This window comes from Sus scrofa, chromosome 7 (assembly GCF_000003025.6).
Source record: "Sus scrofa isolate TJ Tabasco breed Duroc chromosome 7, Sscrofa11.1, whole genome shotgun sequence".
Classification (NCBI taxonomy): domain Eukaryota; kingdom Metazoa; phylum Chordata; class Mammalia; order Artiodactyla; family Suidae; genus Sus; species Sus scrofa.
Window position 1 is genome coordinate 29,187,590 of NC_010449.5, and position 17,189 is coordinate 29,204,778.

The 17,189-nt window shown below is 46.7% G+C and overlaps 1 protein-coding gene across 31 annotated transcripts in view; it reads left to right on the top strand.

The window, feature by feature from the left end:
• DST (dystonin) overlaps positions 1-17,189 on the top strand; it is a 487,727-nt gene that overhangs the window by 375,167 nt on the left and 95,371 nt on the right. For all 31 annotated transcript variants that reach the window (XM_021098565.1, XM_021098572.1, XM_021098573.1 and 28 more), the window contains 8 exons: positions 115-271; positions 1,583-1,709; positions 4,036-4,098; positions 4,971-5,212; positions 6,277-6,406; positions 8,463-8,662; positions 10,567-11,062; positions 14,116-15,587. In XM_021098565.1, coding sequence (XP_020954224.1) covers positions 115-271; positions 1,583-1,709; positions 4,036-4,098; positions 4,971-5,212; positions 6,277-6,406; positions 8,463-8,662; positions 10,567-11,062; positions 14,116-15,587 — 2,887 coding nt within the window. The remainder of the gene's footprint in view (positions 1-114; positions 272-1,582; positions 1,710-4,035; positions 4,099-4,970; positions 5,213-6,276; positions 6,407-8,462; positions 8,663-10,566; positions 11,063-14,115; positions 15,588-17,189) is intronic.

A 17,189-nucleotide genomic window follows, 5' to 3' on the forward strand; every position in this document is an offset into this window, starting at 1 on the left:
AGGAAGACTATTCCTTAATGTCAAGCCTGATGTGGGAAGAATAATTGACTGGTGAGTAGTCCTTTGGCATATCTCCTTTCATGGCTTAAATCTGTCAATGATTTTGTCATCCAGAAAAGAAGCTGTATCTTCCTGTCAAGAACAGATGGACGCTTTTCAAGTCCTTGTTCAATCCTTAAAGTCGTGGATAAAAGAAACCACAGAAAGAGTTCCCGTTGTGCAGTCTTCTTTTGGTGCAGAGGATTTGGGGAAATCTTTGGAAGAAACTAAGGTGAATTGTTGTCTAACACTAATTTCTCATGTGCCCAAGTCAGTATTTACCCAACATCCTGTAAGTTAGAGCCTTGTGTATGTACAGTGTTCATTGGTGACATTTGGAAATGGTGACACGGGCTTAACTCCTTTTGAGGAAGGAGACAAACTTCCAGTTAATTTGCCTTTTTAAAAAGATGTATTAGTGGGTTGCTGTTCCAAGTTTCTTTCCCTACCACGTCTCAGTTATTTTTTTTTTTTTAACAAAACTAAACAGTTTTATTTAATGCTGAGTGTTTTATAGTCTTTTTCAGTACTGGTTTATTTTTAAAGTGTTATTGGGGTATAGTCGGAGTACAATGTTTATTCATTTCAGGTGTGCAGCGTCGTGATTCACATATACATATATTTATGTATCTATTCTTTTTCAGGTTCTTTTCCCATATAGGTTATTACAGAATATTGTGTAGCTAGGACCTGAGCTATATGATAGGTTCTTGTTGGTTTATCTATTTTATACATAGTAGTGTGTATATGTTAATCCCAGATTCCTAATTTATCCCTCCCCCTTAGTTTCACATTTTTAATACCGTTCCTCATAATGTTAAATAACAGATCCCGTCATTATCTATTTTATATATGGTCGTGTGTATATGTATTAATCCCAACCTCCTAATTTACCCCTCCCCCACAGTTTTAGGGTTTTTAATATCATTTCTCATAATGTTAAATGACAGACTCTGTCGTCACCCCAGCATTTTTCTCTCTCTCTTGGATATACCGCTCTAACCTGTGTTTGAGGATAGTTTTTTTTGAATCCCTAGTACAAATACGTAGTGTGTCTTCTGTCACCTGACTCAAGTCCGAAAGCCCGTTATGACAACTTTACTGCTCCGCACTTGTGGAGTTGTGGGTATTTTAAAATCTGTTGACGTTTTGATGATTAAAATTCACTAAGAAATGGAATTCTGAATTTCCTTTTTTTTTTTTTTTTTTTAATTGTTTTGGGTACGTTTCCTCTTGTAGCTGGGCTGTTGCTGGTGCAGTTGTGCGGACTTACAGTTGACAGTTACTTTAGAATCATGGCAGCTGGGGCCAGGGGGGCTTCCACTGAGATCGGGAGCAGAATGCAGGATGGACCCCACCCACTCCTCACTGCCAACCGTGCCAACAGTCACCTGGGCTGTTGGAACAAATAGGGATGCTGGCCCTTTCTTCCATCCACCCTCCCCGCAGTCAGAACCCACAGTCATCACTGTTTTAAGATCTGTTTAAGACATTGAAGTAAAATGTGAGACTGTCACAACTGAAAAATAATGCGTTTTTGTAGAAATTACAAGAAAAGTGGAGCTTAAAAACACCAGAGATTCAGAAAGTCAGCAACAGCGGGATCTCGCTATGTAACCTAATAAGTGCTGTGACGACCCCTGCAAAGGCCATAGCAGCAGTGAAGTCAGGTAGGTGTTTTCTTTACATTCATGGCAAAAGCAAAAGTGGGTCCACCCATGCTGATGGGATTTGGGTATGTTATTTTATGTCTTAACGAATGCATGAAATAATCTCAGAAATACAAAGGGAAAGTGACAGGAAAGATGACCTATAAACATGCTAAAAACTGCCATAAAAAATGTCTATTCTAGTCAAATTTCAGATCTCTTATGTTTCATTTTATTAAAGACTGCAATTTAAAATGTAGCCAAATTGGAACTCCTGTTGTGGCTCAGAGGGTTAAGGACCCGAATAGCATCCATGCAGACGTGGATTGGATCCCTGGCCTCTCTCAGTAGGTTAAGGATCCAGCGTTGCCATGAGCTGTGGCGTAGGTCACAGATGCGGCTTAGATCCCGCGTTGTTGTGGCTGTGGTGTAGGACTCAGCTGCAGCTATGACCCTTCGCCTGGGAACTTCCATATGCCGTAGGTGTGGCCCTAAGATGAAAAAAATTTTTTTAAATGTAGCCAAATTAATATGTAAGAATAAGGAGCTTTGTTGGGGGGAAGGGAAGAGATCAAGTTCCAGTTTGTTTTTACCTTCATTAATGGAGACGTAGAAATTCGATTTGAAATATTTGCTAGAGAAACGAGTCTGACTTCCCGGGAAGGAAGTGAGGGAAAGAAACAGGATTTTTCTGTCTAGTGGGACCTGTCCTCCTTCGTTCCCTTCTGCTTCGTTCCTTACACGATGCCCAAGCCAGCCGTCGTGTCCCGTGTCAGCCAGTGTGGCTGAACCAGGGGCTTGTCAGGCTGGAGCCCCGCTTTTCAACAGAAGGCCAGCGTCATGTATAAACAGTGGTTCCAAAATTAAATCGTGGATGGAGTTTTCAGTTGAAAACATGTTTACATTGTGGTTGCTATCAGGTTTTAAATCCTCCAAGAACAGACAGAAGGCCGGTCCCAGTCCCGTGACTTTATTCTGAGACTGTCTCGGGACCCTCCCTGGTTTATCTGCTCTGCCCGGCCCCCAGCCGTGCCCATTGTCAGGCTGGGCCAGCTGGGCCCCTTCCACCCCCGTTTATTCCGCTCTGTTAATCCCATTTCGGGGAAGACTCCCAGTATATATGTGTGATAAGCACTCCTTGCTCTCCTAATCAGATTTCCTGAAATGTCGAGGTTTTTGTTTTGGGGGATTTTTTGTTTGTTTTTTTTTGTAAGGAAAGGAATGCTATTGTGTTTTATATTAGTTCTTCACGTCCACTTTATACTTACCATACGTAAAAAGTATTTTTTTCCTACTCTCGACCGCCCCCAAGTACAGTAGGAATTAATCTTTAACATCAATAGGACCTTTTCACTTACATTTGAAATGTCATCGTGTGTGATTTTCTTTTTTTTAAAGAACAAAACTTAAAGATTCACATATGGCAGTGTTTTTGTTTAGGAAGTTCCCGTTGTGGCTCAGTGGGTTAAGAATCCAACATACTGCCCCTGAGGATTCGAGTTCAATCCCTGACCTCACTCGGTGCGTTAGGATCCAGAGTTGCTGTGACTCTGTTATAGGCCAGCAGCCAAAATTCCAGTTCATCCCCTAGCCTGGAAAGCTTGTGGTCATGTCATGGGTGCAGCCCTAAATTTAAAGAAAGAAAGAATAAATTTTATATAAGAGTTCCTGTCGTGGCTCAGCAGAAACGAATCTGACTAGTTTGCATGAGGACGCAGGTTTGATCCCTGACCTCACTCAGTGAGTTAAGAATCCAGCATTGCCGTGAGCTATGGTGTAGATCGCAGATGCGGCTCAGATTCCCTGTGGCTGTGGCTGTGGCATAGACCAGCAGCTGTAGGTCCAATTGGACCACTAGCCTGGGACTCTCCATGTGCTGAATGTTTGGCCCTAAAAAGACCAAAAAAATAAAAATTTATGTAGAAGAGAGCATACAGCTTGATCTTTACATTTTAGGCCTTCATTTGATTTTGAAGTTGAATCAGTGTTTTGTTTTGTTTTGTTTTTGTCTTTTTGTCTTTTTTAAGACCGCAGCGGCGCCATATGGAAGTTCCCAGGCTAGAGGTCTAATAGCAGCTATAGTCACCGGCCTACACCACAGCCACGGCAATGCCAGATCCTTAACCCACGGAGCGAGACCAGGGATCATACTGCGTCCTCTTGGATGCTAGTCGGGTTCGTTAAGTGCTGAGCCATGACGGGAACTCCTTGAATCAGTGTTTTACGCTTTCCAATAGTAACAACATTTTTAAATGCTTCCTGTTTAAGGGGTTTTATTTAATGCTGTCTGCTATTACTAGAAATACGACAGGACTGTATGATAACCTCAGTGTTAATGTTTTTGCAGGTGGAGTGATATTAAATGGTGACGGAACAGCCACAGATACTCAGGAAATTTTGGGAAATAAAGGTGAATAATAACTTTGAGTGCTTATTGATTAAAAGACTTGGGATTTTTTTTTTTTTGAGAGGAAATCTTTTATGGATAAAACAGTAACAGTAGTTGTATTGAAATTTCAAACTTGAATTTAAAACAGTGTTAAGTAGGGAGTTCCTGTTGTGGCTCAGCAATTAATGAACCTGACTGGCATCCATGAGGATGCAGGTTCAATCCCTGGTCTCGCTTGATGTGTTAAGGATCCAGCGTTGCAGTGAGCTGTGGTGTAGGCTGCAGATGTGGCTCAGATCCCACATTGCAGTAGCTGTGGTATATGCTGGCAGCTGTAGCTCTGATTGGACCCCTAGCCTGGGAACCTCCATATGCCATGGGTGCAGCCCTAAAACGACAAAAACACAAAACAGAAAAACAGTGTTAAGTACAGTCGTATTCTCTGTAAATAACGTGTTTATATAACATTCCATGCAGTGTTGTTCATCTGAAGTTAGTGAACGCTGGTAAATCAGTTTGGCATTTGGTCATATTTCCTTCTTTTTTGGTTAATTGGAGATATTTTGTCGCCTGGAATAACATTATTTGAGCCATTTTCTTTTAATGTGATGCCTGAGGAATTAATGAGTCACATTTCATGGTTTGGGGATTTTATTCATTTAGCGTGTCTATCTCATTTCACTTGTTTTGTGCAGTGTCCCTAAATCATCTGTCACGAGGCAGCATCGTAAGAAGATGTAACATTCCAGTCCTAAAAACTCGGTGACTTTATCACAGTGGGTTCATGTTGTCGAAATTGAAGGAAATGTCATCTAAAACAAAATTTTATTTCTAGAGCTCTACTCTCAACCCCCTCAAAGCGTGCCAGTATAATTCTTCTGTCTTATGTTTAGAATTAACGTCCGTTAAAAAGGATATGACCGACATAAGCCACGACTATGAAGATCTTGGCCTCTTACTTAAGGACAAAATAGCTGAGCTGAATACCAAACTCTCCAAACTGCAAAAGGCCCAGGACGAATCCAGTGCGATGATGCAGTGGCTTCAGAAGATGAACACAACTGCCACGATGTGGCAGCAGGCCCCCACCCCGACAGACACCGAGGCCGTGAAGAGTCAGGTGGAGCAGAACAAGGTATGTTCGGTGGCTACGAATCCTGAAGATGAAACAGATGAGTGCTGAAAGCAGAGCCCTGGGGTCAGGCACTGGTCCCTGTCCCTTCCTCTGTAACCTTCAGTAAATAAAACCTGATGAAAATAGCCACCTGTGTTTGCACATATGGATGCGAGCACTCTGGGTGTCAGCAACTTTGCCGCCTTTAAATTGGGTTAATGGAGTTCCTGTCGAGGCTCCGCGGGTTAAGAACCTGACATAGTGTCTGGGAGGATGCAGGGTCCGTCCCTGGCCTCACTCAGTGGGTTAAGCCGCAGTGTAGGTGGAAGACGAGGCTCGGCTCTCGCATTGCTGTGGCTGTGGCATTGGCCGGCAACGGCAGCTCTGCTTTGACCCCTAACCTGGGCACGTCCCTCGGCCATGGGTGTGGCCATTAAAAACAATAATAAAATGAAATGAAATACAATAAAATCAGTGGGGTTCAGTCTGGGATTTTTAACCAGCCCACTCTTGGAAAAGATTGACTTAAGGGCTAAGTATTAGGGACATGTTCGGTCCAGTATAAAACAGGGCAGCTCAGGCTTTCCCTTCCTTTTACAGATGGCATTGCTGTAACTGTCAGGGTGGGGGAAATGGTTTTGTGCTCTGGCAGTGCCGGCAAAAATGTCTACATATTGCAAAGCTATCTTTGAACTCTTTGAGGGGTTGTCTAGAAAAGTGCTCATTCGCTAGTGCTCATTCGCTAGTAGACTCTGAGAGCTTGCAGCCTTTTTCAAGACTGATTTTCTGGTTAATTATCATCTCCCTGATGTCGCCTTCCTTTTTTCCAAAGAGGTTTGCGAATAATACGAAGTTCGTTCTAGGCAATGACTTAAGGGTCCTTAGCTCCATAGCTGTAACATTCCCCTAAGGAGTCATTTGCCAAAGAGTTGATGAGTGGTGAAGAGGAAGGGAAAATACAGCTGCTGAACCCAGGTTGTCTCCCCGCTTTTGTTCATGTGACAGAAACAAGAGTGTCCATTGTCGTGATTTTGTCTTTTGATGTCAACCTACTTTAACGTTAGTCCCTTTCTTTTCCGTGTTAGTTGTTTGAGGCTGAACTGAAGCAAAATGTAAACAAAGTGCAGGAGTTGAAAGACAAATTGACAGAGCTGGTGGAGGAGAACCCAGACGCGCCGGAGGCCCCCAAGTGGAAGCAGATGTTGAAGGAAATCGGTACGTCCCCTCGCGCCAGAGGCCACCAGCAGAAGCGCAGGGCTTTTTTTCTTCAAATCATAATCCTTATCTGAAAACATCTATCCAGCCCCTTTTTGGGATCTGCTTTTTTTTTTTTTTTGGCTTCGCCCGAGGCTTGTAGACGTTCCCCAGTCAGGGATGAAACCCGCACCACAGCAGCAACACGAGCCGCTGCAGTGACAACACCGGATCCTGAATGCCCTGCACCACCAGGGATTTGCTTCAATGTTTCAGAATCTGTATTTGCAGGTTCAGAAGTGGCAGTTCATGTCACATGGCACAGGGAGTTGGCGTATCTTGTGTTTTTCTTGGTAAACACAGTGATGGAAATGATTTTTTTTCTTTCTTCTTTTTATTAAAGTATCGTTGATTTACAGTCTCTCTTTCTGCTGTACAGCAAAGTGACCCTGTCCTATACACACACGCACATTCTCTTTCTCATACTATCTTCCATCCTGGTCTATCCCAAGAGACTGGGTATAGTTCCCTGGGCTGTACAGCAGGACCTCATTGCTTGTCCATTCTAAATGGAATAGTTGGCATCTACTAACCCCAAACTCCCCATCCATCCCACTCTCTCCCCCTCAGCAACCACAGTCTGGTCTCCATGTCTTCCTGTTTCTATTTCTATAGATAGGTTCATTTGTGCCATATTTTAGATTCTGCATATAAGTGATATCATCTGGTGTTTGTCTTTCTCTTTCTAACTTACTTCACCTAGCACAAGACTCTCTAGTTGCATCCATGTTGCTGCAAATGGCATGATTTTGTTCTTTTTTATGGCCAAGTAGTACTCCATTTTGTACATGTACTTTTTTTTTTTTTTCTTTTTGCCATTTTCTTGGGCCGCTCTCGCAACATATGGAGGTTCCCAGGCTAAGGGTCGAATTGGAGCTGTAGCCCCCAGCCTACGCCAGAGCCACAGCAACGTGGGATCCGAGCCGCATCTGCAGCCTACACCACAGCTCACGGCAACGCCGGGTCGTTAACCCACTGAGCAAGGCCAGGGATCGAACCCGAAACCTCACGGTTCCTAGTCGGATTCGTTAACCACTGCGCCACCACGGGAACTCCACATGTACTTATTTTTATGAAGAAAGTACATACTGGTTAATACAATGCTGTGCCTTGAGTATCATGTATTTTTATTGTGGTTTTTTACTAGGTTTTTGGTGCTTCTAATTTTTATGCTTTAGTATATTTTCGTGTAGATAGTCCCTTTCATTTATTCGTCTGGAAAAGGTGGGCTCCCTCCTCCCCCACCGAGCCCCTCCTGGGTCCCGTGTAGCCCCTGCTTCATGCCATCAGTCTCCCCGACCATCCCGAGGAGGTGGTTCCCAACAGAGGTCTGGGGTTTGCTCATTCCAAAAACCATTGAAGATTTGTTATTAAAGCAAAAGACGGCTGTTGCTTGTTCTCGTGGGTCAGTCCTAGACGAATAAACAGACGTTGAAGGGCTTCTAGAAGGAAGGAAGCCTCTCAGGAATAGCCCACAATCTTACAGCATCTTCCAAAGTCAGATTCAGATTTACTTTTCTTCGGTTGACACACAATCATCAGGACCATAAAATCTGGATCCTTACATGCAGTTAGTTATCTCTTAGGTTAGGCTTTAACCAGCTGTAAGGAGAGTTATCAGATGGCATGACAGCCTTGGTGAGTTGTTTGGAGTCCTGTCCTGCCATCTTCAGAGATACAGTTGTGTTAAGTATATAAGAACCAAACGCCGGAGTTCCCGTCGTGGCGCAGTGGTTAACGAATCCGACTAGGAACCATGAGGTTGCGGGTTTGATCCCTGGCCTTGTTCAGTGGGTTAAGGATCCGGCGTTGCCGTGAGCTGTGGTGTAGGTCGAAGACGTGGCTCAGATCCTGAATTGCTGTGGCTGTGGCTCTGGTGTAGGCTGGCGGCTACAGCTCCGATTAGACGCCTAGCCTGGGAACCTCCATATGCCGCGAGAGCAGCCCAAGAAAAGGCAAAAAGACAAAAAAAAAAAAGAACCAAACACCAGTTTCAGACTTTTTTTTTCCCCCTTAGATTCTAAGTGGCAAGATCTCAATCAGTTTACTGTTGAAAGACAGCAAAAACTGGAAGAATCATCAAATAATCTAACCCAGTTCCAGACCATAGAGGCTCAGTTGAAGCAGTGGCTTGTGGAAAAAGAACTGATGGTCAGTGTCCTCGGGCCCTTGTCAATTGACCCGAATATGCTCAACACACAGAGGCAACAGGTGCAGGTGAGTGGTGAGGTTTTCCTGACTTAGCAGATGTTTTCATGATAAATACACGAGCATGGGGTTCCCTTTGTGGCTCAGCGGTTAACCATTCTGACTAGGATCCATGAGGATATGGGTTTGATCCCTGACCTCGCTCTGTGGGTTAAGGATCCGGAGTTGCCATGATCCATGGTGGAGGTTGCAGACATGGCTCGGATCTGGTGTTGCCGTGGCTGTGACGTAGGCTGGCGGCTGCAGCTCTGATTCGACCCTTGGCCTGGGAACTTCCATCTGCCTCGGATGCAGTCCTAAAAAGCAAAAATAAGTAAATAAATACACGAGCATGGACAGCATGTGTGCTGCCCCGCTTGAACTGTGTTTGTAATGTGTCCGGGGCCCATAGGGTACCATCCTGAGGCTGGTGGGACCCTCCCAGAGAACCAAAGGATGCTGCAGAGCATCCCTGAGTCGTCCCCCGAGCCCACGGATGGTCAGGTCCCATGGTCCTTTCAGCCACATGGCGGATGTGCAGACCCTGTTAAAGAGGATCCTCTTTGAAGTATTAATGTGATTGCGTAAGTTTTCACATTTTTATGAGAAACTGGTATATGCTTTTTATTGTTTAGACAGCACTCCTTTGAGGTTTTATTCATTTCGATTGCCGTAGTAGATAGTGAAACATATAAAGATCATGCAATACAGCCCACATGCGGGGAGAGACAGAAAGAGACGAGAGGAAAGAGTTAGGGAAGCAGAGAAGGACCCTTGAAACCTGGAGGGCTGGTTTACTTAGACTCCTCTGATTATAAGTGGATAAATCTGCAAGGGGGGGACGATGCATAAAATGTGAGTCAGACGAAATCGCAGGGGCTCCGCTGTGGTTTCAGTGAGCTTTCTTTCTGTGCTGCTGATGGATCAGCCGGGAGGCCAATCCATACTCTGCAGATACAGGTCAGTCATGGTCATTGAGCCACATGCAGTTACCTGTAACTAGTCTTATATGCTCTTCATCTGAGCAGAGTGAAAACAACAGATGGAAAGACACATTGAGGGAGAACTTGTCTGTAGTCTCCCCGAGATGGATCACATCTTATCCTCAAAGAAGCACATTTTGAGGTCATTCATTTTATAGTAAGAGTTGGCGTGAGCCCGTCCCCTCGAAGCCACATGATTTATTGGCTAAATCATTACAGTAAAGACGGTAGTCATCAGTCATATGTTTAAGAAGAGCCTTTGTAATCAGTACACCATGGGTTAATGTTATCATTTCCTTTGGGGTGGAAATGCTATAGAGCATTTTTTAAAAATCCTATAAAAAGGAAAATAGAAGGAGTTCCCGCCATGGCCCAGAGGCTTAATGATCTGGCTTGTCTCTGTGGAGGCTCTGGTTTGATCCCTGGCCGGGGGCAGTGAGTGAAGGACCCGATGTTGCTGCAGCTGTGGTGTATATAGGTCACAGCTCCGGCTCGAATTCGATCCTTAGCGTGGGACCTTCCATATGCTATTAGGCAGGCAGCTGAAACAGAAAAGAAAAATACACATAGGAAAAGTCAGGTTTGGTGTTAGTGTGATGTGAATTGTGTAAAAGCAGTGTTGCCCTTTGTATGTGAAAATCCGTACGTGAATTTTTGTTCCTTTCCTGCAACTACCAAAAATATTTCTTCTTTTTTTTCTCCTTCTTTGGGGGAGATATTATTTTAGACAAAATGTGACCTATGCCAGGCACTGTCACACCTCAGATTCATTTATGATGATTTCATTGCCTTGGAAATGAACACCAGGATAACAGTAACAAAAAGCAAGAATAAATAAATCCTAGATAAATAACTACCAGTTCTGTCTGCTTAGAGACGTAAAGCGACGTTCTCTGTAATTCATCATCCGATCACACGTGTTTGCTTCTCCATGTTCCCGCTTCACCTTAGATTCTGCTGCAGGAGTTTGAGACCAGGAAGCCTCAGTACCAACAGCTCACAGCAGCTGGTCAGAGCATCCTGAACAGACCCGGGGAGCACCCTGCCTTCCACGGGGTCGTAAAGGAGCAGCTGGCAGCCGTGACCCAGAAGTGGGACAGCCTCACGGGACAGCTGAAGGACAGATGTGAGCGCATCGACCAGGCCATCTTGAAGAGCACCCAGTATCAGAGCCTGCTGAGACGCCTGGCCGAGAAGCTGGCCGATGTGGACGAGAAACTCAGCAGCAAGGCGGCTGGGGGCGCCACCCCCGATGCCATGAACCAGCAGCTGGAAACAGCCCAGAAAGTGAAGCAGGAGATCGAGCAGGAATCGAAGCAAATCCGGGTGGCCCAGGCCCTGTGCGAGGAGCTGTCAGCCCTGGTCAGGGAGGAGTACTTGAAAGCAGAGCTCGGTCGGCAGCTCGAAGGCATCGTAAAGTCCTTTAAGGATGTTGAGCAAAGAGCAGGTTTGTGTGTCTTCTTTTAACGCACATCTTTCCCAGAAAAGGGGGTCAGTGAACTGCCTGTGTCCAAGCTGTCGGGTAAACGAGGCCCCTAAAGAGAGCCTGCCCACGGTGAGGGGTACATGCTGCAAGGAGGCAGTTATGGCCGAGAAGAGGGCAGATCTGGCCTCACAGGCACACACAGCACTGGGGGGTCTGCACAGATGATGGGGGACCAGGTGCAGGCCAAGTCCACTTCCTATTGGCCCGTGGAAATTTCAAGTATTCCAGATTGGTTTCTACAGACTCACAGACATAGGAACAGATTTACAGTCGCCAAGGTGAGGGAGGGGGCGTGTGAGGGGGTAGGTGGGATGGACCGGGAATTTGGGAGCAGTAGATAAACAAGGTCCTGCTGTACAGCACAGGGAACTATATTCAAAATCCTAGGGAGTTCCCGTCGTGGCACATGGTTAATGAATCCGACTAGAAACCATGAGGTTGCGGGTTCGATCCCTGGCCTTGCTCAGTGGGTAAGGATCCGGCATTGCCGTGAGCTGTGGTGTAGGTCGCAGACGCGGCTTGGATCCCGAGTTGCTGTGGCTCTGGCGTAGGCTGGCAGCTACAGCTCTGATTAGACCCCTAGCCTGGGAACCTCCATATGCCACGGGAGTGGCCCTAGAAAAGGCAAAAAGACAAAAAAAAAAATCCTGGGATAAAACCTAATGGAAAAGAATGTGGGGCTCCCCTTGTGGCTCAGAGGTAAAGAACCCAACTACCCAGCTAGTACCCATGAGGAAGCAGGTTGGATCCCTGGCCCTGCTCCATATGTTAAGGATCCAGCAATGCTGTGAGCTGTGGTGTAGGTCACAGATACAGCTTAGATGTTGCTGTGGCTGTGGTGTCAGTCGGCAGCTGCAGCTCCAATTCAGCTCCGAGCCTGGGAACGTCCATATGCCACGGGTACAGCCCTATGAAAAAAGGAAAAAAGAATGTATATATATACACATAACTGTATAACTGGATCACTGTGCTATACAGCAGAAATTAATAACATTATTAAGTCAAACTGTATTTCAATTATTAAGAAATTTTTTTAGAGAGTTTCCGTCTTGGCTCAGTTGGTTAACGAATCCGACTAGGAACCATGAGATTGCAGGTTCAATCCCTGGCCTTGCTCAGTGGGTTAAGGATCCATTGTTGCCGTGAGCTGTGGTGTAGGTTGCAGACACCGCTTGGATCCTACGTTGCTGTGGCTGTGGTGTAGGCCAGCAGCTGTAGCTCTGATTCAACCCCTCGCCTGGGAACTTCCATATGCGTCAAGTGCAGCCCTAAAAAAAAAAAAGAAATTTTTTAAAAACCGAATTCGTCTTTTTTGTTATTATTTTATTTTTGGCCATGCCTGCAGCATGTAGAAATCCCAGGGCCAGGGACTGAACCTGCACCATAGCAGCAACCTGAGCTGCAGCATTGACAGTGCCAGATCCTTAACCCACTGAGCTACCAGGGAACTCTCCAAATTGGTTTTTAAAGATGTAAACACTTCTGCTGTGACACAGTCTTGTTTCACCAGAAAAGGAGATGAGTACAGTTATTCGAAAGGTCAGGCATTATTTTCTTGTCAGCAGTTCTGGCTCCGTCACAGCAGCTTTTCCGTAGAAACACGTGGGAGAGAAGTGTTACCATGCGTTTCTTTCCAGCCACTGCCCTGCATCACTGAGGCAGCAGGGACTTCCTTGGCCCGAGAAGGGCTGGCCAGGGGAGAGAGCAAGTTGGCTGCTGTGTTTGTTGCAACGTAACACAGGCACTCAGTTCAGGGTTTTTAAAAAATATTTTTTTATTTACCAAAGTAGGGTTGATTTACAATGTTGGGTCAATTTCTGCTGTACAGCAAAGTGACCCAGTCATACATGTATATGTACATTCTTTTTCCTCATATTATCTTCTATCCTGCTCTATCCCAAGAGAAAGGATAGAGTTGGCTGTGCTGTGCAGTAGAACTTTATTGATTATGCACTCTAAATGTAATAGTTTGCATCTACTAACCCCAAACTCCCCATCCATCCCCTTCCCCTCTCCACCCACCCCCACTCCCTTGGCAACCACAAGTCTGTTCTCCATGTCTGTGAGTCTGTTTCTGTTCTATAGATAGGTTCATTTGTGCCATATTTTAGATGCCACATATAAATGATAGCATACGGTATTTGTCTTTCTCTTTTTGACTTACTTCACTTAGTTTGAGAATCTCTGGTTGCATCCATGTTGCTACAAATGGCATGATTTTGTTCTTTTTTATGGCTGAGTAGTATTCCATTGTGTGTATGTACCGCGTCTTCTCGATTCCTTTGTCGATGGACATTTAGGTTGTTTCCATGTCTTGGCTATAATGAACAGTGCTGTGATGAACATAGGGGTGCATGTATCTTTTTGAATTTTTAATAATTGATTGCATTTGTTTACTGATCAGAGCAACTGTTTCATGCTTACTCCTTGATTATGACATGATATTGATAATAAATATTAGTTATTATGATCAGGATGGTTATAGAGAAAGACTTTTCGTGACAGGCATTCAGCTCAGAGCGTTACTTGATGTCCCATCATTTCCTTGCCACCTCGTGTCTCTCTGCGTTGCTAAGTCACATTTGAGAACATGATGCTAAACAAGGCTTAGAGGCTGCATCATTGGCCCCAGCCCTCCAGCTCTGGAAAGGCTGAGTTGGGATCCAGGCTCACATGGTTGCCATGAGCTGTCTCATGTTGCCTCCGTGACAGGTGAAAATCACACAGGTGGAAAAGCCACATTTGATAAGAGGTGGATTGACCAGGGTCACGTCCCCACGCTGGGCTGTGGAGGTGGCTGGCGTCCAGCCTCCTGGTCTCTTTCTTGCTGGAATGCCCACCCCTTGTCCTTCTCCCGCTTTGTCCGTAACCTAAGCTCTCTGGCAGGTCTCAGATCAGTGCTGATGGCCTTGGCCATCAGACCGTACACGGATTTGGTGGTTTTTCTCTTGGCTTTTCACAGGTTAATCCCACATTTGGAGGTAAACGAAACATTTCTGTGATTTCCTTTTTAGAAAACCACGTCCAGCACCTTCAGTCAGCCTGTGCCAGCTCTCATCAGTTCCAGCAAATGTCTAGAGATTTCCAGACATGGCTGGAGACGAAGAAAGAAGAGCAGAGCAAGGCTCCTCCCATATCCGCCAAACTTGAGATCTTGGAGTCGCTAATTAAAGATCAGAAAGACTTCAGGAGAACGCTGACCGCTCAGTCTCACATTTATGAGAAAACCATCGCGGAGGGTGAAACTCTGTTGTTCAAAACACAAGGGGCTGAGAAGGTAGCCTTGCAGTCACAACTGAACACGATGAAAACCAACTGGGATGGCTTTAACAAGCTGGTGAGAGAAAGAGAAGACAGAGTCAAGGATTCCCTGGAGAAAGCCCTCAAATACAAAGAGCACGTGGAGAGCCTCCGGCCATGGATTGACAGATGTCAGAATAGCCTGGAGGAAATCAAGTTTGGCCTGGACCCTGCTGAGATGGAGACCTCTCTTGGCCGGTTAAAGTCTCTGCAGAAGGATATGGACCAGCACTTCGGGATGGTGGAACAGCTGGAGGGCGCAGCCAGCAGCCTGCTCAGTGTGTGCGAGGCGGACAGGGAGGGGGTTGCCGAGGAGAAGGATGCGCTGGTCCAGAAGGTGGATCTGGTCACTGAGCAAGTGCACAAGAAGAAGTTCTCTCTGGAGAGCCTGGCGCAGAAGTTTAAAGAATTTCAGGAAGTTTCCAAAGAAGCCCAAAGGCAGCTTCAGGGTGCCAAGGAACAGCTGGATGGACTCGAGTCCTTGGGGCCCCAGGCGCACAGCAGCAAGTCCCTGACCATGTTGCAGACGCAGCAGAAGGCACTTCAGACCTTGAGGCCCCAGGTGGATCTGGCCCAGGGCCTTGCCAAGGACCTGGTGGCCGGGGCCTCGGACCCAGGGGGCACCTCCGAGGTTTTACTGCAGGCGGAAAGCTTGGCCCAGGAGCACAGCGCCCTCAGCCAGCAGGTGGAGGAAAAGTGCTCCTTCTTAGAAACTAAGCTTCAGGGCATCGGGCATTTCCAGAACACCATCCGAGAGATGTTTTCCCAGTTCGCGGAGTTCGATGATGAGCTGGATAGCATGGCGCCAGTGGGGAGGGATGGGGAAACCCTGCAGAAGCAAAAGGAGGCTATCGAAGCCTTCCTGAAGAAACTGGAAGCCCTCATCGCCAGCAATGCCAATGCCAACAAGACGTGCAAGATGATGCTGGCCACTGAGGAAGCCTGTCCCGACCTCGTGGGGATCCGACGGGACCTCGAGGCTTTAAGCAAACAGTGCAACAAGCTCCGGGACCGAGCCCAAGCCCGGGAAGAGCAGGTCCTGGGGACCGTGGCACGCCTGGAAGAATTCTACAGCAAACTGAAGGAATTCTGCACTCTGCTCCAGGACGCTGAAGAGCACGAGGAGTCGCAAGGTCCCGTAGGCATGGAGACGGAAGCGATCAACCAGCAGCTTGAGGTGTTCAAGGTAGGGAGTGCCTCCTTGCACGGAGCGTGTCTGTTATTAAAAGGCATCGCTGATGGGGAGGGAGGTGGGCCATCTTGTAGCGCCTTCCAGCCGGATGGCCACTCAGGGCTTGAATGAGCATCTGTGGGGCTATTGTCCAGGCACGTGGGGTGGATCCACACCTACTGGGGATTTGGATCCTTGTGTGGGGTGAGGACTGAGATGCATTAGGAGGTCTAGGGGTGCTTGGAAGGCTGGCGTCTGTTTCTAATGTCACTCACAGTTGACCTCTAGGGGGACCAGGAGCATGTTTTGAGCTCTACGGCCGAGGCTGGTCCGTCACAGAAAAGGAGCATGTTTTGAGCTCTACGGCCGAGGCTGGTCCTTCTTGTCGCGTTTGTCTCCCAGCGTTCTCTTTCCCAGTGAATGATAGATCATCTTTTCCCACTTTTTCCTTTTTTTATAGTCTTTTTATCCCTCTGAATTTCTTGCCCAATTTCCTCTTTTAAAAGGCAGAGGAGACTTCCCTGATGTAATCCTGGTTTTAGAAAACAAAGATCTTGGGCGCAGGCCCCAGAGGGTTGGAAGTAAATTCTTTCTAAAGGGACAGTGAGCACCTTGGGGCCAAGAAAGGTCTCCCATCAGGGGTACCCAGTGATGCTCAAGGAAGCCGGCGGGGGGAGCCAGGAGCCAGGATCAGTGTCAGTGATGCAGACCCGCCCAGGGTGTGGGTGTGGAACTGCCGTCCCGACTGGGTCAGAAGCAGGTCCCCCACTCAGGGATGGTCCTGAGCACCAAGCCTTTGCCGCATGGGGTTCTCGGGGACCTGTGGGGTCGATGGGGTCCCATTCCGTCCAGGAGGTACTTTTTCCTTCCCAGTAAAGACTGCTGATTGCTGCCAGGGCCCACCACCCGCCCAGGAAGCATCAGATAGAATCAGAGAGAAACGGAATTGGCAGAGACACAAGTCATTTTCCGGGAGAAATGATAGGACTTGAGCAGATGCCCCAATCCTGTGCTGCTGTATCTGACACCCTCTTTCCTTCTCCTTCGTGACATTATTTTTAGGTGACCGAATCTCAAAAAATAACTTCTCCGTAGCTTCTTCTTCTTCCTCTTCTGTGTCACTGTCTGTAAGGCCTTGGAAGTCCAGGTCCTTCAGGGCATAACCCGTGGTTCTGCATTTAGGTCTTGATTCTCGAGGGTGAAGGAAGCTGCATCCCCATCGACTTCCTTCATTACTCTGTCAAACTTCACGCAAAATAAAGATTTCACGGGAGAGAATTCTCTGTTAGAAACACAGAGTTCTGTGGCAGTTGCTGCTTGGAAGGTAGGGAGCCCTCAGGAGCGAGTCTCTGGAATTTTCTGACAGGTTGAGGGCTTTCGTGACAGTGACGAGGTGGGCTTCGGCCTGATGAAAGTTGAGCATGCCCGATGCCTTCGCGTGGCACTGCCATTTCTCTGTGACTTTGTGCTAAAAAAGAGCAGGCCTCCTTGTCACCTCATGGCGTCAAGTACTTGTAGGAACACAGGCCAAAGGAAGAGTGTTGGTGCCACTGCTGGTGGATGTTCTTCTTGAGTCCCCAGGCCTGAGGACCGGGGACAGCATGGCTCTGCTTGTGG